Source organism: Podarcis liolepis (assembly GCF_965112155.1).
Source record: "Podarcis liolepis genome assembly, chromosome: 7".
NCBI classification, from domain to species: domain Eukaryota; kingdom Metazoa; phylum Chordata; class Lepidosauria; order Squamata; family Lacertidae; genus Podarcis; species Podarcis liolepis.
Window position 1 is genome coordinate 90,462,606 of NC_139561.1, and position 15,350 is coordinate 90,477,955.

The 15,350-nt window shown below is 48.4% G+C and overlaps 1 protein-coding gene and 1 long non-coding RNA gene across 2 annotated transcripts in view; one reads left to right on the top strand and one right to left on the bottom strand.

Moving 5' to 3' along the window:
- The window catches only part of LOC310712847 (cytochrome P450 2G1-like), a 17,453-nt gene continuing 2,103 nt past the window's right edge, over nt 1-15,350 (bottom strand). The window contains exons 3-9 of the mRNA XM_083516258.1: nt 12,533-12,682; nt 8,155-8,315; nt 7,759-7,935; nt 5,288-5,429; nt 4,094-4,281; nt 2,644-2,785; nt 1-364 (exon numbers count right to left, since the gene is read on the bottom strand). Coding sequence (XP_083372384.1) covers nt 183-364; nt 2,644-2,785; nt 4,094-4,281; nt 5,288-5,429; nt 7,759-7,935; nt 8,155-8,315; nt 12,533-12,682 — 1,142 coding nt within the window. The 3' untranslated portion in view covers nt 1-182. The remainder of the gene's footprint in view (nt 365-2,643; nt 2,786-4,093; nt 4,282-5,287; nt 5,430-7,758; nt 7,936-8,154; nt 8,316-12,532; nt 12,683-15,350) is intronic.
- The window catches only part of LOC310712940, a 22,842-nt gene continuing 10,501 nt past the window's right edge, over nt 3,010-15,350 (top strand). Inside the window, exon 1 of the long non-coding RNA XR_014529022.1 lies at nt 3,010-3,237. This is a non-coding gene — a long non-coding RNA (uncharacterized lncRNA). The remainder of the gene's footprint in view (nt 3,238-15,350) is intronic.

The following is a 15,350-nucleotide window of genomic DNA, read 5'->3' on the forward strand; positions in this document are numbered from 1 at the left end:
CAGGGCAGACTCCTTTTATATTGAGTTCTACACATAACACACTTTAGTCACAGTGATTTTCAAATCAGTTTTCCAGCCACGAACCTTCTTTGTGTTCATATTATCTCCCAATCAGAGAGAGAGACATAGAAGAGGCACCTGCAAACCCCCAAATATTTCAGTGCTCATGCAGCAGGGACCATTTACCGTGGAACCACGCAAAGATTATAAGGCCGGGGAAGCTTTGAACTGCCTCGCACATCCGCTGAAATGTCTATTTCCTCCCTCTCCTGGAGGGATTTTAGGTGGAAGTTTTGCAACACCACTGTGAAGAATAGGAAGAGCTCCATACGGGCCAAACCTTCGCCAAGGCAGACCCTTTTCCCTGGAGAAACAAAAAATAGGATTTTGTTATGCATTTTGTGTTTTCATTTTGTATTTTTTATGTTGTGAACTGCCCTATGATCTTCGGGTGAAGGGCAGTACAGTGGTGCCCCGCAAGACGAATGCCTCGCAAGACGGAAAACTCGCTAGACGAAAGAGTTTTCCGTTTTGGAGGTGCTTCGCAAAACGAATCTCCTATGGGCTTGCTTCGCAAGACGACAATGTCTTGCGAGTTCCTGCGGTTTTTTCCCCTCCCCCCCTTTTTCTAAGCCGCTTATCAGCTAATCCGATAAGCCGCTAAAAGCCGCTAATAGCGCTAATCCGCTAATCCGTCAATGGGCTTGCTTCGCAAGACAAAAAAATCGCTAGACGAAGAGAATCACAGAACGGATTCTTTTCGTCTTGCGAGGCACCACTGTATACAAATTTGATAGTAAGCCAGTGAGAGAGCCAGTATGGTATAGTGGTTAAGAGTGGTAGACTCGTAATCTGGTGAACTAGGTTTGCGTCTCCGCTCCTCCACATGCGGGCCAGTGCAAAGGGTGGGAGGGGCAGCTGGGAACACTTGCCCTGAGCTTCTGAATGATAAGCTGGCCAGGGGGCCCTGCCAGACTTATGCTGCCATGCCAGGAACACCCTGTGTTACTCCCAGCTGACCGTGGACCCCTGCCCCGGGCCATCGACAAGCTCTGCACTGGCCTCACAATTAATAGTAATATTAATTTTAAAACATTATTCTTCGAATATGGTGGTGGCCCAGAGGGCCACAATAAATGTGATAATGTGTATCCCTGTAACTCCTTGAGTGTGTTTCTAATAGAGGAGTTATGGTAATCTGTTGCCTTATGAAACTGATGGTTTTGCAGGCTGCCCCATTGGGGCAAGAATACAGCTAATAGGTGAATCACAAAGATTTAGCTCACAGCTGGGACATGGTGCAAATGGCTACATGTAATCCGAACACAGAACACAGTGGGATTTACCTGCCCCAGTGGTCCATGGCTATCCCACCGGTTCTTTGTGAGCAGACAGAGTCTGCTTGAGAATTCTCCCCCCCCCCTCCCGCCCGAGAGTTATTTACAGCAGGGTTGACAATCATGTACTGGTGGGGGTTGGATTCCTGGGACTTTAGCTTTTGCTTATGTAGCAGTTTATAATCTCGCTTTGGACATGCACATCTATTCTGTCACGTGACAAGTTGTTTGTTCAGTACTATAAATACCCAGCTCTGGTTGAAGTTGGGGCTTTTTGCTTTTGGGAAAAGATCCCACGAAAAGCCTGCTGCGGCAAATAAAGGCTTTTCTCGGAAGAACCCGTGTCTGCTTTATTGGCAAAGCCATTTCCGACCTGGGAGGAGAGGGGGTTGCGGGCAGAAATCCCTCCCACATTCCACGCGGGGGCTGGCCTTTGCCCCCGCGAGATTAGGGAATCCCCGGGCGTGTCTGCGACTCGGCCCGCCAATCGGCGGACCAGGGAGGCGTGGCCTAGCCTATTTAAGGCTAGGCACGCCCGGGGACCGCCCTCTTTGCCCCTTTCCAGCTGAGCGGTTTTCCCCCATCCCACCCACCCCTTAGGTTTTAGGTAGCTCTGACCTTGCTATGGACTTCGGTTGGTCGCCGCAAGGGGCCTGGTAGGAATTTTTCCAAGTTGGCATTCTTCGAGCCTTTTGGTTTTTTCGCCTACCTCGTAGCAAACGTCACAACTTATTCGGTGTTGGCGGTTAGGCATTGGCAGGGGTCAATTGTTATGCTAATAAAAGGGGGAAGGAAACGCCATCACCTTCCCCAAAAGAAAAGGGTAGTCCGGTAGAGGACTCCGGGGGGGGGCGTTGCCTTGTCCGAAACCTAGGGAGGTAAGGGACTCCGGCACGCCCCAGAGCGGTGACACCCGTTGGGATCCTAGTTGGCGTACTTCAACAGGACTCCCATGGCTTGTGGACAACCCTTCCCGGTCCCCATGCCGGGTAGTCAATAGGAGCCAATGCCTAAGGCCAATACCTTCCAATTCTGTAATCAATAAAGTTGTGGCCTTTTATGCCCATTAACCTTAAATACTGTGTCCGGTGTCTTCATTTCACATGGGGGAGGGGACTTGCCACGCAAAGATTCCTGCTACACTAACACAATGCTCAATCCAAGACTAATTTTCCTATTAATTAACCTGACATCCTTGCCCTTCTCACTCTTTCTTTCCTCCTTCACATCCTTAATTCCTTCTTAAGGTTTAGCCGAGCCAGCCCTCCCATGCGTTCCTCCCTACCATGAAGCTGATGTGCAATACCTGTTGAAAACGGGAGGGAGGCCTCATTCTTCTTGAAGGACCCTCTCTCATCCAGGAAGTGCTGAGGATTGAACTTCCTCGGTGTCTCAAAGTGCTGGGGGTCATGCAGGCAGGACGACAGGAATGGCACTACTGTGGTTCCCTGGAGAGGAAAGACAGAGACCCCAAAAGCAACGGTTGCTGATATATAAAATATATCAGAATTGGAGAGTAGCCTCTATCAAAGGCGGCATGGACTTTGAAGGTTTTAAATGTTTTTAATGTTCTGTTGAAAGCCGCCCAGAGTGGAAACCCAGCCATATGGGTGGAGTAGAAATACGAAATAATAATAATAATAATAATAATAATAATAATAATAATAATAATAATAATAATATTTATTATTACTGCAACTGATTCAGTTCAGGGCCTTCTGTTTCCTCTTTATCCTGCATTTGGCCTTTCGCCCTGTGCCAGACCCACCTACAGCTTAAACCTCTTGAACTTTCTGCATTAATAATACAATAAGAAACATAGTTAGTTCAAACCTCCTCAACGGCAAGAGTGGAGATGGCTCAGGTTATTTAAGGTAAGACAGCACAATTATAACAGGATGTTGTGTGTGGCTGAGTTTGCTGCCATACTAAAGTCCTTCCACAGTGATGAGGGACTGCTTTTCTGTCTTTAGGCGGGATTTGATGTTAGGATATAGTTTCCGTTCCTCCTTAAAAGAGTCAGGCATGATTGTTGTGTGCCACATGCCTGTTTACTCCCAGCACTGTTCTCGCTTGGAATTTCCGTTTTGTATATAGCTTTTGTTCTGGCTGTTTCCTCGACACGGATGCAAGCAGTCATGTTTTTCCTTTCTTCTGACCTACGTTGAATAAAGCTGTAAATCTGCTCTTCTGTCTGAATCTTCCGTTGCGGAGAGTGCTGAGAAGGCCATGCATGAGTCTCGGAATGTGTCTGAGGCTCGTGTCGCTAATTGACTGATGCTGTTTCCACGGGAGACAGGTGATCGTCCGGAGACGACGATGGAGGCCTGCCTGATTGCCTCTGTCTCCCTGGCAGTATCCCAACATTTCTACCACAGCTATCCTGCCTCACTGATTACTCCTCGAGTTTGCTGCACTACACAGACGCACATCTCCTTCTGCTTCCTGTAAATGACGGAAAGAGGAAGCACAACCATCTAGGCCAGGCATAGGCAAACTCCAGCCCTCCAAATGTTCGGGACTACAATTCCCATCACCCCTGACCACTGGTCCTATTAGCTACGGATGATGGGAATTGTAGTCCCAAACATTTGGAGGGCTGGAGTTTGCCTATGCCTGGTCTAGGCCACTGCAGCTTCCTACTCTTTCACAGGGGGGGGGTGCGAACACACATGTGCACAGCTCCATCTGTACACCTGCATGTAGGATTTTGGACCTGTCACTAATGCTTCTGTTGGCCACATGGCTCACCGCACCTTGGGAATGGTGAAGCCCCGGAAATGCGTGTCACAGGTCACCAAATGAGGAGGTGCCAGTGGGGAGACGTCTACAAACCGCTGGATCTCATGAATGACAGCATCCGTGAAGGGCATCTGACTCCGGTCCTCTAAGGAGGGGCTGCGGTTCCTCCCAATGACCCGGTCAATCTCCTCTTGGACCTTAGCTGGAAAGAAGAGAGAAGGGTTAAAACGATATACTGTGGTACCCAGGCGGTGGGAGGTGGTTAGATATATGCATTTATAGGAGGAGGAAAGATTTTTGATAGCCTTTCTTTCCTTGGCGATCACTCTTGGCTGATTAAGATTGTCTTCCATGAATATGGTCTTAACAGTGTGTCCGTAAGTGACTGTGGAGGCCAATTCTGGATCCACACATCCTTCCACATTAGGGACATAGGTTTCTGGGCGGGAGTTGATCGTGGTGAGAATTTGCCAAACGTGTCTCCCTTTCATCCTGAGTTTGTGCTTCTTCAAAGTTCCATGATGCCTTTGGTAGAGGCTATTCTCCAATTCTGATATATATCAGAACAGTGTAGAAAGTAAAATCAAAATGGAGCTCATGCTTTGCATACAGAAGGGTCTGTTTCTGGCATCTCCAATTAAAGGATTAATGTAGAAGCTGATGAAAAGAACCATTCTCCACCTGAGAGCCTGGCTGCCAGTCAAAACAGATAAGAAGGGGCTAGACTGGGGGTAAGGAAGACCTTTTGGAAAGCAGGGACCGTAGTCTTTTGTATAGAACCTTTCAGGGACCACATGACAATGGATGGAGCAAAAGTGGATGGAGCAACAGGTGTGACTCTCTTAACACTGGACAGTCGGCTACCTTCCAGTCATGCAAAAGACAACAACCCGCCCCATCATCTCAAGAAGCTGCTAGGAATGGTCTAAAACTACTCCAGCTTATTCCCAGCAGCAATTTCACATCAAACCACCACTGTTCCAGTGTGAACCCTAGAATAGTAGGAGTGCTTGCCATAGATGTTCTGGCCCCGGGGTGATCAAAGAAAGGACCTGGGCAGGCTAAAGTTCGGGTTTTGTCCCAGTGGAACTTTCATAGGCTAGAGCTAAGAGGGAGTCCTGGTTTATTTGGCAAGGAAGGAACCCATAAGGCAACCCAAAAGACGGGCAACAAGACTGAATGAGGAAGATTTGGTCTTGTTTTTTCACCTTCTATCTCTGGGTATCGGAGGAGGATGAGAAGCCCGTATCTGAGGGTGGTGCTGACTGTCTCTGTCCCTGCAAAGAACAGGTTAAGAACCGTAACAGCCAAGTTCTCATTACGGAATTCCGAAGTTGGGTTCTCTTTCTCCTGGCGCAGGGAGGAAGAAGAGGAGGAAAGAAGAGAGCAAGTTATACAACCAGGAGCCAATCAGCATGCCTACACAAATATTTTATGGAAGGCTGGTGTACGGCCAGCAGGATTTCCTTTTCGTATATTTAGATCAATTATGAAAGATCAATTATGCTGTATATTGTCACCCTCTATTATATAGAAATATTTTGATTTATGCATTCCCTGAATGAGATTGACTGGATAGGAGTTAATGAAAATGAAGACATCTGTGCTTGACAGAAAATATTTAAGTGTACAGGTTGAGGTGGTCGTCCTACGAGATTTTGCCCTATCAATTTATTTTAACAGCAGATACTTTTGAGATTCTGGGATGCGGGTGGCGCTGTGGGTTAAACCACAGAGCCTAGGACTTGCCGATCAGAAGGTTGGTGGTTCGAATCCCCGCAACGGGGTAAGCTCCCATTGCTCAGTCCCTGCTCCTGCCAACCTAGCAGTTCGAAAGCACGTCAAAGTGCAAGTAGATAAATAGGTACCACTCCGGCGGGAAGGTAAACAGTGTTTCCATGCGCTGTTCTGGCTCGCCAGAAGCGGCTTAGTCATGCTGGCCACATGACCCAGAAGCTGTACACCGGCTTCCTCCGCCAATAAAGCGAGATGAGCACCGCAACCCCAGAGCCAGTCACGACTGGACCTAATGGTCAGGGGTCCCTTTACCTTTACCTTTAAGATTGGTTTGGTAAGGAACCAAGAAGTGTTTGGCCTTAGTTTTCTATTTTTCATTTTTACACTGTATTATGGCAGCTGTTCCTAGTCCCCCTCACCTTAGATATCTGACTCAATAGAATTTTTATTCTAATCCATTGTAAGTTTTTAAACTTTTGTAAAGTATGGTTGAACAATACAGTCAGGTTACAGACGCTTCAGGTTACAGACTCCGCTAACCCAGAAATAGTCCCTGGGGTTAAGAACTTTGCTTCAGGATGAGAACGGAAATCGTGCAGCGGGAGTCCCCGTTAGCTAAAGTGGTACCTCAGGTTAAGAACAGTTTCAGGTTAAGAACGGACCTCCAGAACAAATTAAGTTAACCCAAGGTACCACTGTAGTTTAATAAATACTATATTATTATCTTTTTGGATAAGCCGTTGACAAAGGCATTTTCGGCCAAACCACGTTGGGCAAATTATGTAAATTAAGAACCCATCTTTTGGGGAAAGAGACGTTCTTTTTTGAACATCATCCTCGGATGCTTCCTGTTTGTGTGTACATCATTCTTCAGTGGAGAAAGCACAGTGTAAGTCCCACAGACGTCTCACTTTCTGGGCTCTTTCTCATCCTATGTGAGAGAGCCAGTGTGGTGTAGTGGTTAAGAGCGGTAGTCTCGTAATCTGGGGAAGCGGGTTCGGGTCTCCACTCCTCCACATGCAGCTGCTGGGTGACCTTGGGCCAGTCACACTTCTTTGAAGTCTCTCAGCCCCACTCACCTCACAGAGTGTTTGTTGTGGGGAAGGAAGGGAAAGGAGAATGTTAGCCGCGTTGAGACTCCTTAAAGGGAGTGAAAGGCGGGATATCAAATCCAAACTCTTCTTCTTCTTCTATGCCCCTTGCATGAAGGAAGCCACACTTGGGGATCTTCCAAACTTACCTTTTGCCTTCTAGGCAGAGGTCTGTGCTTTAAAGCTCCAGGGCCAACCACTTTTTGATTGTTTGTTAGCCCTGCCACTTTCCCTGCTTTTCAATGCTGGACATTGGTGGAGGAAGCCACTCAGGCGCCTGGGGCGGTGTGCCCAGGGGCAGGGCGAGCCGCCCATAGGGCAGGGTGCACCGTGGGGCATCCGGAGTCTGCCTACCTCCTCCCACTCAGCTGCCCTACAGCTGGGGGGGGAGGCAGCGGGTGTACTGTTTGGGCAGCGCAGAGTCTGCTGGCACCCAAGCCACCGTGTCTCTCCCAGGAGAAATGCGTGGCTTGGGCGCACTGCAAGCCCCATGGTGAGTGCCGCCCAGCATTTTGTCACCCCCCTCAGTGGTGACACCCAGGGCGGTCCACACCCACCGCACACCCCTTGCTCCGCCCCTGATGCTGGACCAGAACAAATGGCAATTTGGGTTTTTCCATGGATTGCTGTTTGCTCCGATTCATTGGCAAAGAGTAGATTGTAACGGAGAAATCATAGGACCAAAAAGAAAAAAGGGGGGGCATTTAGACACAGTGCTTTCAAGTGTGGACCTGTGCCTAGAAATGCAGAACAAAAGGAAGTCTGGATGAGCCCTTTATGTCAGAACAAAGACTGGTGAGAAAGGTCAACCTCCAATAACTGGGAGACACACGGTTCCCCCCAACAAGTACCTGCTTCATTTTGGCCAGGAAACAGTCAATGAAGTCCCGGGGGCAATTTGGATCGAAGGACTCCTTGTGCATCTCGACCCTCTGAGAGATGAAGTTCATTAACTCCTTCGTGTACTTGGGCGCTTCTTGGTGAGGCCCGGGCAGGATCCGCATCAGGCCTGGGAAAAAATTCTTCATCTTTGAAGAAAAATAACAGACATAACTGTCTAAGCTTCCTCATTGTCTTGCACCCCATGGTCTGGACCCCTTAATGCCCAGGCCCTGTACTATGCCCTCCCAACCCACACCCAAATAAAAATGAGCCATTTCTTTAAAAAGTGGAGGGCATGAAATAACCAGGTTACGGGAGGCTATGGATGCATTCTCTTGTCCCAGGTGAGCAGGTGCCTCCATTACCTGCGATGGTGCGGAATTCACGAGCCGGAAGGATTTGTTGATCACATCAAGTAAAAAGACAAACTGTTTGTCTTCATATTCGAACCGCTGGCCAAAAACCACAGAGCAGATAACATTGGAGACGGCATGGCTGAGGTAGAAGGTCGGATCAAATGGGTGCCCTGCGGAGGTGGAAAATGGGGACAACATCACCTAAGATGCCAGGATGCATCCTGTGGTTTAAAGGAGTAATAGTAATAGTAATAGTAATAGTAATAGTAATAGTAATAGTAATAGTAATAGTAATAGTAATAATTTACTTATACCCCACCCATCTGGCTGGGTTTCTCCAGCCACTCTGGCAGCTCCCAAAAAAATATTAAAAACACAATAAAACATCCAACATTAAAAATTTCCCTAAGCAGGGCTGCCTTCCTCAGGAGAAATAATATACCTAATGGACACTTTTATATGCCTGTTGCTTTTGTCCATGGAGTAAACACAGAGGAATTATACCAGAAAGATATGGATGTTCCTGACCTTGAGCCAGACATCCTGGAGAGTGAAGTCAAATGGGCCTTAGAAAGCACTGCTAACAACAAGGCCAGTGGAAGTGATGATATTCCAGCTGAACTATTTAAAATTTTAAACAATGATGCTGTTAAGGTGCTACATTCAATATGCCAGCAAATTTGGAAAACTCAGCAGTGGCCAGAGGATTGGACGAGATGGATGGACAGTGTTCTCGAATCTACAAACATGAGTCTGACCAAACTGCGGGAGGCAGTGGAAGACAGGAGTGCCTGGCGTGCTCTGGTCCAGGGGGTCACGAAGAGGCGGACACGACTAAACGAATAAACAACAAACAACAACAATGGACACTGGTGCATTTAGCTAAAAATAGCTCCTGAATGTTTTAACAGCATCCAGAAATATGCAAACGATGCTTCTCCAGCTAGATGAAGCCAAATAAACCTCTGCACATGGTCAGGATCTCGCCATGCCGTGGAATACTAGAAAGCTTGGGGGCTGTCCTTCCTCTTAATTAGGCAAGATATAGAAATTCTCCTCAATTCTATTAAAAACTTTCCAGAGGGACAGAGAAAGGAAAGAAGAAAAATTATTTTACATTTAAAGAATGCACTCTTATTTAATATTAAACTGTCAAGGCGTAGGCAGAAAACACAGAGGGTTATATCCACCCTCATGGGCAAACTGTGCCCCAGAAAATGAAACTCTATATGGTGAAGGGGTACAGTTAGGGTTACCCCAGAAAGCCCTAAAAACTGTCTGTGAATTCCCCCCCAGCCAGGCCTCAAAAGCCTCGCCTCGAGCATTTTAAAAACTGCATTTTCCTCTAAGACAAAATACATTAGCTAAGCATTCCGCGCTTGCTGTAACTAAAAAAAAAGATTGTAACAAGGTACAGTGGTGCCTCGCAAGACGAAAAGAATCCGTTCTGTGATTCTCTTCGTCCAGCGGTTTTTTCGTCTTGCGAAGCAAGCCCATTGACGGATTAGCGGATTAGCGCTATTAGCGGCTTTTAGCGGCTTATCTGCTGATCAGTTCAGCTGATAAGCGGCTTAGCGGCTTAGAAAAAGGGGGGGGAGGAAAAAAAACCCGCAGGAACTCGCAAGACATTGTCGTCTTGCGAAGCAAGCCCATAGGAGATTTGTTTTGCGAAGCACCTCCAAAACGGAAAACTCTTTTGTCTAGCGAGTTTTCCGTCTTGCGAGGCATTCGTCTTGCGGGGCACCACTGTAGAGAACAGAGCCCCTTGTCTTCTCAGGCCTTTCTCAGAGCCTTTGGCCTTGCTAAAGAACCACATTGCAACTTGCTTTCTGTCCGGGAACCAAGCCAAAGCACAAGAATGAAACAACGGGAACACTCTGAAAACCCTGGGGGAAATCCAAAAATGATCCCAAGACAGCTTTCTGTTCGTGCTCAGAGGAACTCCTGGGCAGGACTCTTGAAGAAGGGGGAGGGAACTAGAAAGGGGGATATAAACTCTGTGCAATGCCTGTGAACTTCGTGCTTGTTTGTGATTTATCACACTTGCTCCTCTGCCCACCCGGGATGGCAGAATAAAGCTCTTTCTCTGGATTCAACCCCTTGGTGTCGTTTGGCTCCTTTTCGTCCCAGCTCGGGTGCAACATTTTTCCTACCCATGGTTTAAAGGGCCTAAAAAGGCTACATATGTGAATTTCAAGAGATCCTTAAGACAATGACTTGGAAAGCTGTGGTAAAAGAGAGGCAGCTTTGCCTTTTCAAGGCCATCTTGCAGTTGCACCCAGCAAGGCAATTCCAAGCCATCCTCTAGGGGGGAACTTCCAAATTCCTCAGGGACTCGTGAGGCATGTTTAGTGATTAATTTATTCCAGAACAAGGCATGTCTAGTCATTCATTTATTTTGGATGGTTGAGCAGGGCTTACTCTGGGGGCGGGGGGAGAGGGCAGGAGAATCCGCCTTAAATCCTCCTTAAAAAACAAAATCCTGAGGCAACTCCTGTGGCCCTCTATAGGCCCATGGCCTTGGAAAGGCTCCCCTGACCCTCCAGGCCTTGAGGAGAGAGAGAAAGGGAGAAAGGAAGAGGCAGCTCCTGGCAGAAAGGCGGCCATTTTGAGCCTGGCGTTCATCTAGCCTCTTCATGGCAGGGGAGCGGGAAAGGCGGGAAAAGGACTCCGCAAGAGGACGGCTCCATTGCCTCTGCTTAGTTTGCTTACATCCCTTGTCTGGTCTGAGGAGAAAGAAAAATGGGTCTTATTTCTCCACAGAAACAATCCTGGGACTCGTTTGGTTCCTCACCAGATGTCTCACCCCTGGAGTCTCTGAGGGAAGAGGGAACGGAGGCAGACAAGCCCAAGGTTTATACAGGGCTCAGGAAATTTTTTCAGCAGGGGGCCGGTCCACTGTCCCTCAGACCTTGTCGGGGGCCAGACTATATTTTATGAGGGAGAAATGAACGAATTCCTATGCCCCTAGGCCCCTAGACACATCCTGCTCATGTAAAAACACGCTGCTTCCCGGACTGTCCGTGGGCCAGATTGAGAAGGCGATTGGGCCGGATCCAGCCCCCAGGCCTTAGGTTGCCATGGTTTATAATAATGATGATAATTTATTATTTATACCCCACTCATCTGGCTGAGTTTCTGAGGGAAGGCGCCGGGTGCTCAGAAAACCACAGAATCTGGCACCGCAATTGACCCCTCTGTGGTGATTAAACCCTTTTTTGCACATCTGGGCTGGAAGACAAGGAGGAAGGCGATCCTTTACAGTGGTACCTCGGGTTAAGTACTTTCCGTATTTTTCGTCCCATAGGACGCTCCGTCCCATAGGACGCACCTAGTTTTTTGGGGGGGAAATAAAGGAAAAAAATCTTTCCTTTATTTCCCCCCCAAAAGCAGGTCGGGGAAACCGAACCAGGTCGAGGAACAGCGGGATGGCGGCGCTGCGCCTCCCTGCTGTCCCCCGAGCTTGTGGGGCTGGCCGATATCTGTCTGGCGCGAGGGGCGCCCTGCTTCAGGGCGCCATGCCCACCGGGTGGCAGGCTGCCATCCGCAGCGTGGGGAGCCTTGCGGGGAACTCCTGCAGGGCCCCCCACGCTGTGGATGTCTGTCCGGCGCGTGGGGCGCTCTGCTTCTGGGCGCCCCTTGCACCGGGCGGCAGGCTGCGGAGGTGTTCCCGAAGCGCCGGGCACTCTGCTTTCAGCGCGCCCGGCACTCCGGGAAGCAAGCTACTATCCGCAGCCTAGACAGCCCTGCGGGAATTCCCGCAGGGCTGCCTAGGCTGCGGATGTCTTCCTGAAGCCTGAAGCGACCCCTCTCGCTCTCCAAGCTTCAGCGAAAGCCTGCATTCGCCCCATAGGACGCACCCAGATTTCCCCTTCATTTTTGGAGGGGGGGAAGTGTGTCCTATAGGGCGAAAAATGCGGTAATTCGTTCTGGAGGTCCGTTCTTAACCTGAAACTGTTCTTAACCTGAAGCACCACTTTAGCTAATGGGGCCTCCTGCTGCCGCCGCGCCGCTGGAGCACGATTGCTGTTCTTATTCTGAAGCAAAGTTCTTAACCTGAAGCACTATTTCTGGGTTAGCGGAGTCTGTAACCTGAAGCGTATGTAACCTGAAGCGTATGTAACCCAAGGTACCACTGTATATGCCACAATCTTCCTAAGGGACTAACCATCTCCTGAAACCAGATGACAAACTCTGTGGGCAAAGCGGCAGGTGCAAAGGAGGAAAGCCGGACCCACTTATCTGACAAGGGACTGAACGATTGTGAGGAAAGCATGGCGGCTGTTTTGGCAGGATGCGCGGCCATTCCTCAGTTACAACATCGTTTTCCTCGCCTCCTGCTGCGACAATGTCCAAAAGCACACCCCTTCTGAGGGGAAACGTTCACCTTCCGTTTTCCTCAGCGCTTCCACCAGGAACTGGGCCTCCTCCTGGATCCGCTCCTCGATGGATCTCTTCCCCATCCCAAAGTTCCTCAGGGTTGTGAGGGAGAAGCGACGCAGCTGCCTCCACCGTTCTCCGTTGGTGGAAACCACGCCTGGATATGGAGAAAACGCCACAAAAAAGGCAGAAGACTGGGGGAGAAAAGATGGAGGCGCTACACGGAAAACAATGGCACACAGAGCCTCCCTCTAGTTTAACAATCCCATTCTCACAGGGGCAGCCATATGTGCCGGGGGGACATTTTCTTCACTACAAGTCCGGTCCAAAAGAAGATGGAAGGGAAGGGCCACACAGAGAACAGTGGAAAAAGCAATGTGTTTCTGGTTTCTCTGAGATGAAGAGGGATAGAATCACAGTATTGTAGACATGGAAGGGACCCCAGGGGTCCTCTAGTCCAACCCCCTGCATTGCAGCAGTTATAGAGGAAGCCCTGGCATGGAAGTCACCGCACAGAAAGATGGAGGGACAGTTGGCATGAGCTGAGGGGAAGCAGACTTTCGGCATAATTTCACCCCCTTGAATCAGCTCCAGGGCAGCAGGCCTCTGGACCGCAGGAATCAACCACCAGGCCTATGGCTCTCCTTCTTCGGACTTCCCAACCATCCCAACAAGAGTTCGGCTTTCCAGTGGCTTCCATTGGTGCAAATGGTAACAGGAAAGAAATGGAAGATGGAGAGAGAGAAGTTGAGAATGAGGGCAGGGAGGAAGAGGCAGCTGTGAAGGGAGAGAGAAGAAGCAGCTTACCTACATTAAATAGGATTCGGTTCACATTTAATTCACACTCATTTATACTTTGCAAAACAATAGGAGAGCTGAAACACAGCCACACTTCAAAATCCGCACTTGTCCAAATTTTGCAGTGCGGTTCTCCAGCCAATATTTATAAAAACAGTGGAAAGCAGACATTAAAATATATTCATGAAACAGTGAAAACAACATCAAAATGCATTGTATTGGGGGAAATTGCTTGCAATGATAAAATGTGTACATTAGTCACAATGGCACACAAAAATGTGCTTACTAGGAGAAATCCGAACTAAAACACTGGAGAATTTTGGAGAGGTTTGTTGCTGTTTTTAAAGAAAAGTGGTGTGAAAATGTGGACAAGTGGAAAAATGAGAAGTCTAGAAAAGCCAAATTGGTTGACCTTGCCATTCCTAGGAGTGAAATGGGGGAAAGTGAGAACACTGGAAAGTGAGAAAATCGAAAGTGAGTCTAATTTCTCCCCCATCCCTAGAAAAGGAAGATAGGAAAGCTGCCTTAGAATGATAGAGTTGGAAGGGATCCCCATGAACGTCTAGTCCACGGGTGTCAAACACAAGGCCCGCGGGCCAAATCCGGCCCGCCAGACCTCGTCATGTGGCCCGTGTAGCCGCCGGCGGCCGCCAGCCTTCACCTTTTATTCTCGCCTTTTTTTTTTTTTTTTTTTGACACAAGAAAGCCGCATGCGCTTCAGCCTACAAGCCAGAGAACGTCTGCCCTCTAGCGGCGCCGGCCGTTCTACACAGGAAACCTCCACTTGTTTTTATATTGAGCGCATGCCATCCTGTGATGTGACAGATCCAACGGCTGCCTGAACCCTTCTCTCCTGTACTGTAAGTCCTACAGATACAACCGGCCCTTTGAGGGTGACCAAACTGCTGATGCGGCCCCCAATGAATTTGAGTTTGACACCCCTGTTCTAGTCTAACCCCCTGCCATGCAGGAATGCAGGAATACTGAGTCAGACCACTTAGTCCATCTAGCTCAGAAAATACTGATAACAGATGGAAGGATGAAGTGTGTGTGGCAGAAAGAAGGCGAAAGGGGGGAGGGAGGGAGGGAGGGAGGGAGGGAGGGAGGGAGGGAGGGAGGAAGGAAGGAAGGAAGGAAGGAAGGAAGGAAGGAAGGAAGGAAGGAGGAAAGGCTCCAGCACCACTTACCACAGTTATTCACATCACTGAAAAGTTTCCTATAGTGGAATGCAATTTTCAGGCTAAAAGTAGTCCTGAGCTATATTAAATTATAGAATCACAGTGCTCCTTCTCCCTCTGGTGGCTTCAGTTATACAGTGGTGCCTTGCAAGACGAAATTAATCCATTCCATGAGTCTCTTCGTCTAGCGGTTTTTTCGTCTTGCGAAGCAACCCTATTAGCATCTTAGCGCTATTAGCGGTTTAGCAGCTATTAAAGGCTTAGCGGCTTAGCAGCTTAGCTGCTAAAAGGCTATTAGCGGCTTAGCAGCTTAGAAAAAGGGGGGAGCGAAAAAAATCTCAAGACTTGCAAGACGTTTTCGTCTTGCAAAGCAAGCCCATAGGGAAATTCGTCTTGTGAAGCAGCTCAAAAACGGAAAACCCTTTCGTCTAGCGGGTTTTCCGTCTTGCGAGGCATTCGTCTTGCGGGGCACCACTGTAGGTTCATGTTTTGGTATATCTTGTAAATCAAGTGCACCACACCTCTTGTTTTCTCATTTATTATGATGGTACTCTCCACTTGTATGTTATCTCATCGCAAATATCCAGATAAATTGCTTTATTATTGCTTCTTGTGAATGTAGAATCCCAGGCTGGGCTGGGCTTGGTTTGATTTACTTTTTATATATTTGACTCATAAAGTTCTATTTTATTATTGGGTTTATATGGATAATGTTCAAAAATAAGAAGAAAAAGACAGGGATCATAGAAAGCTGCCTTCTATCGAGTCAGGCATGTGGTCCATCCAGCTCAGTATACTGACTGGCACCGGCTCTCCATTGTTTCAAGTAAATGCCAGAGACTGTAGCTG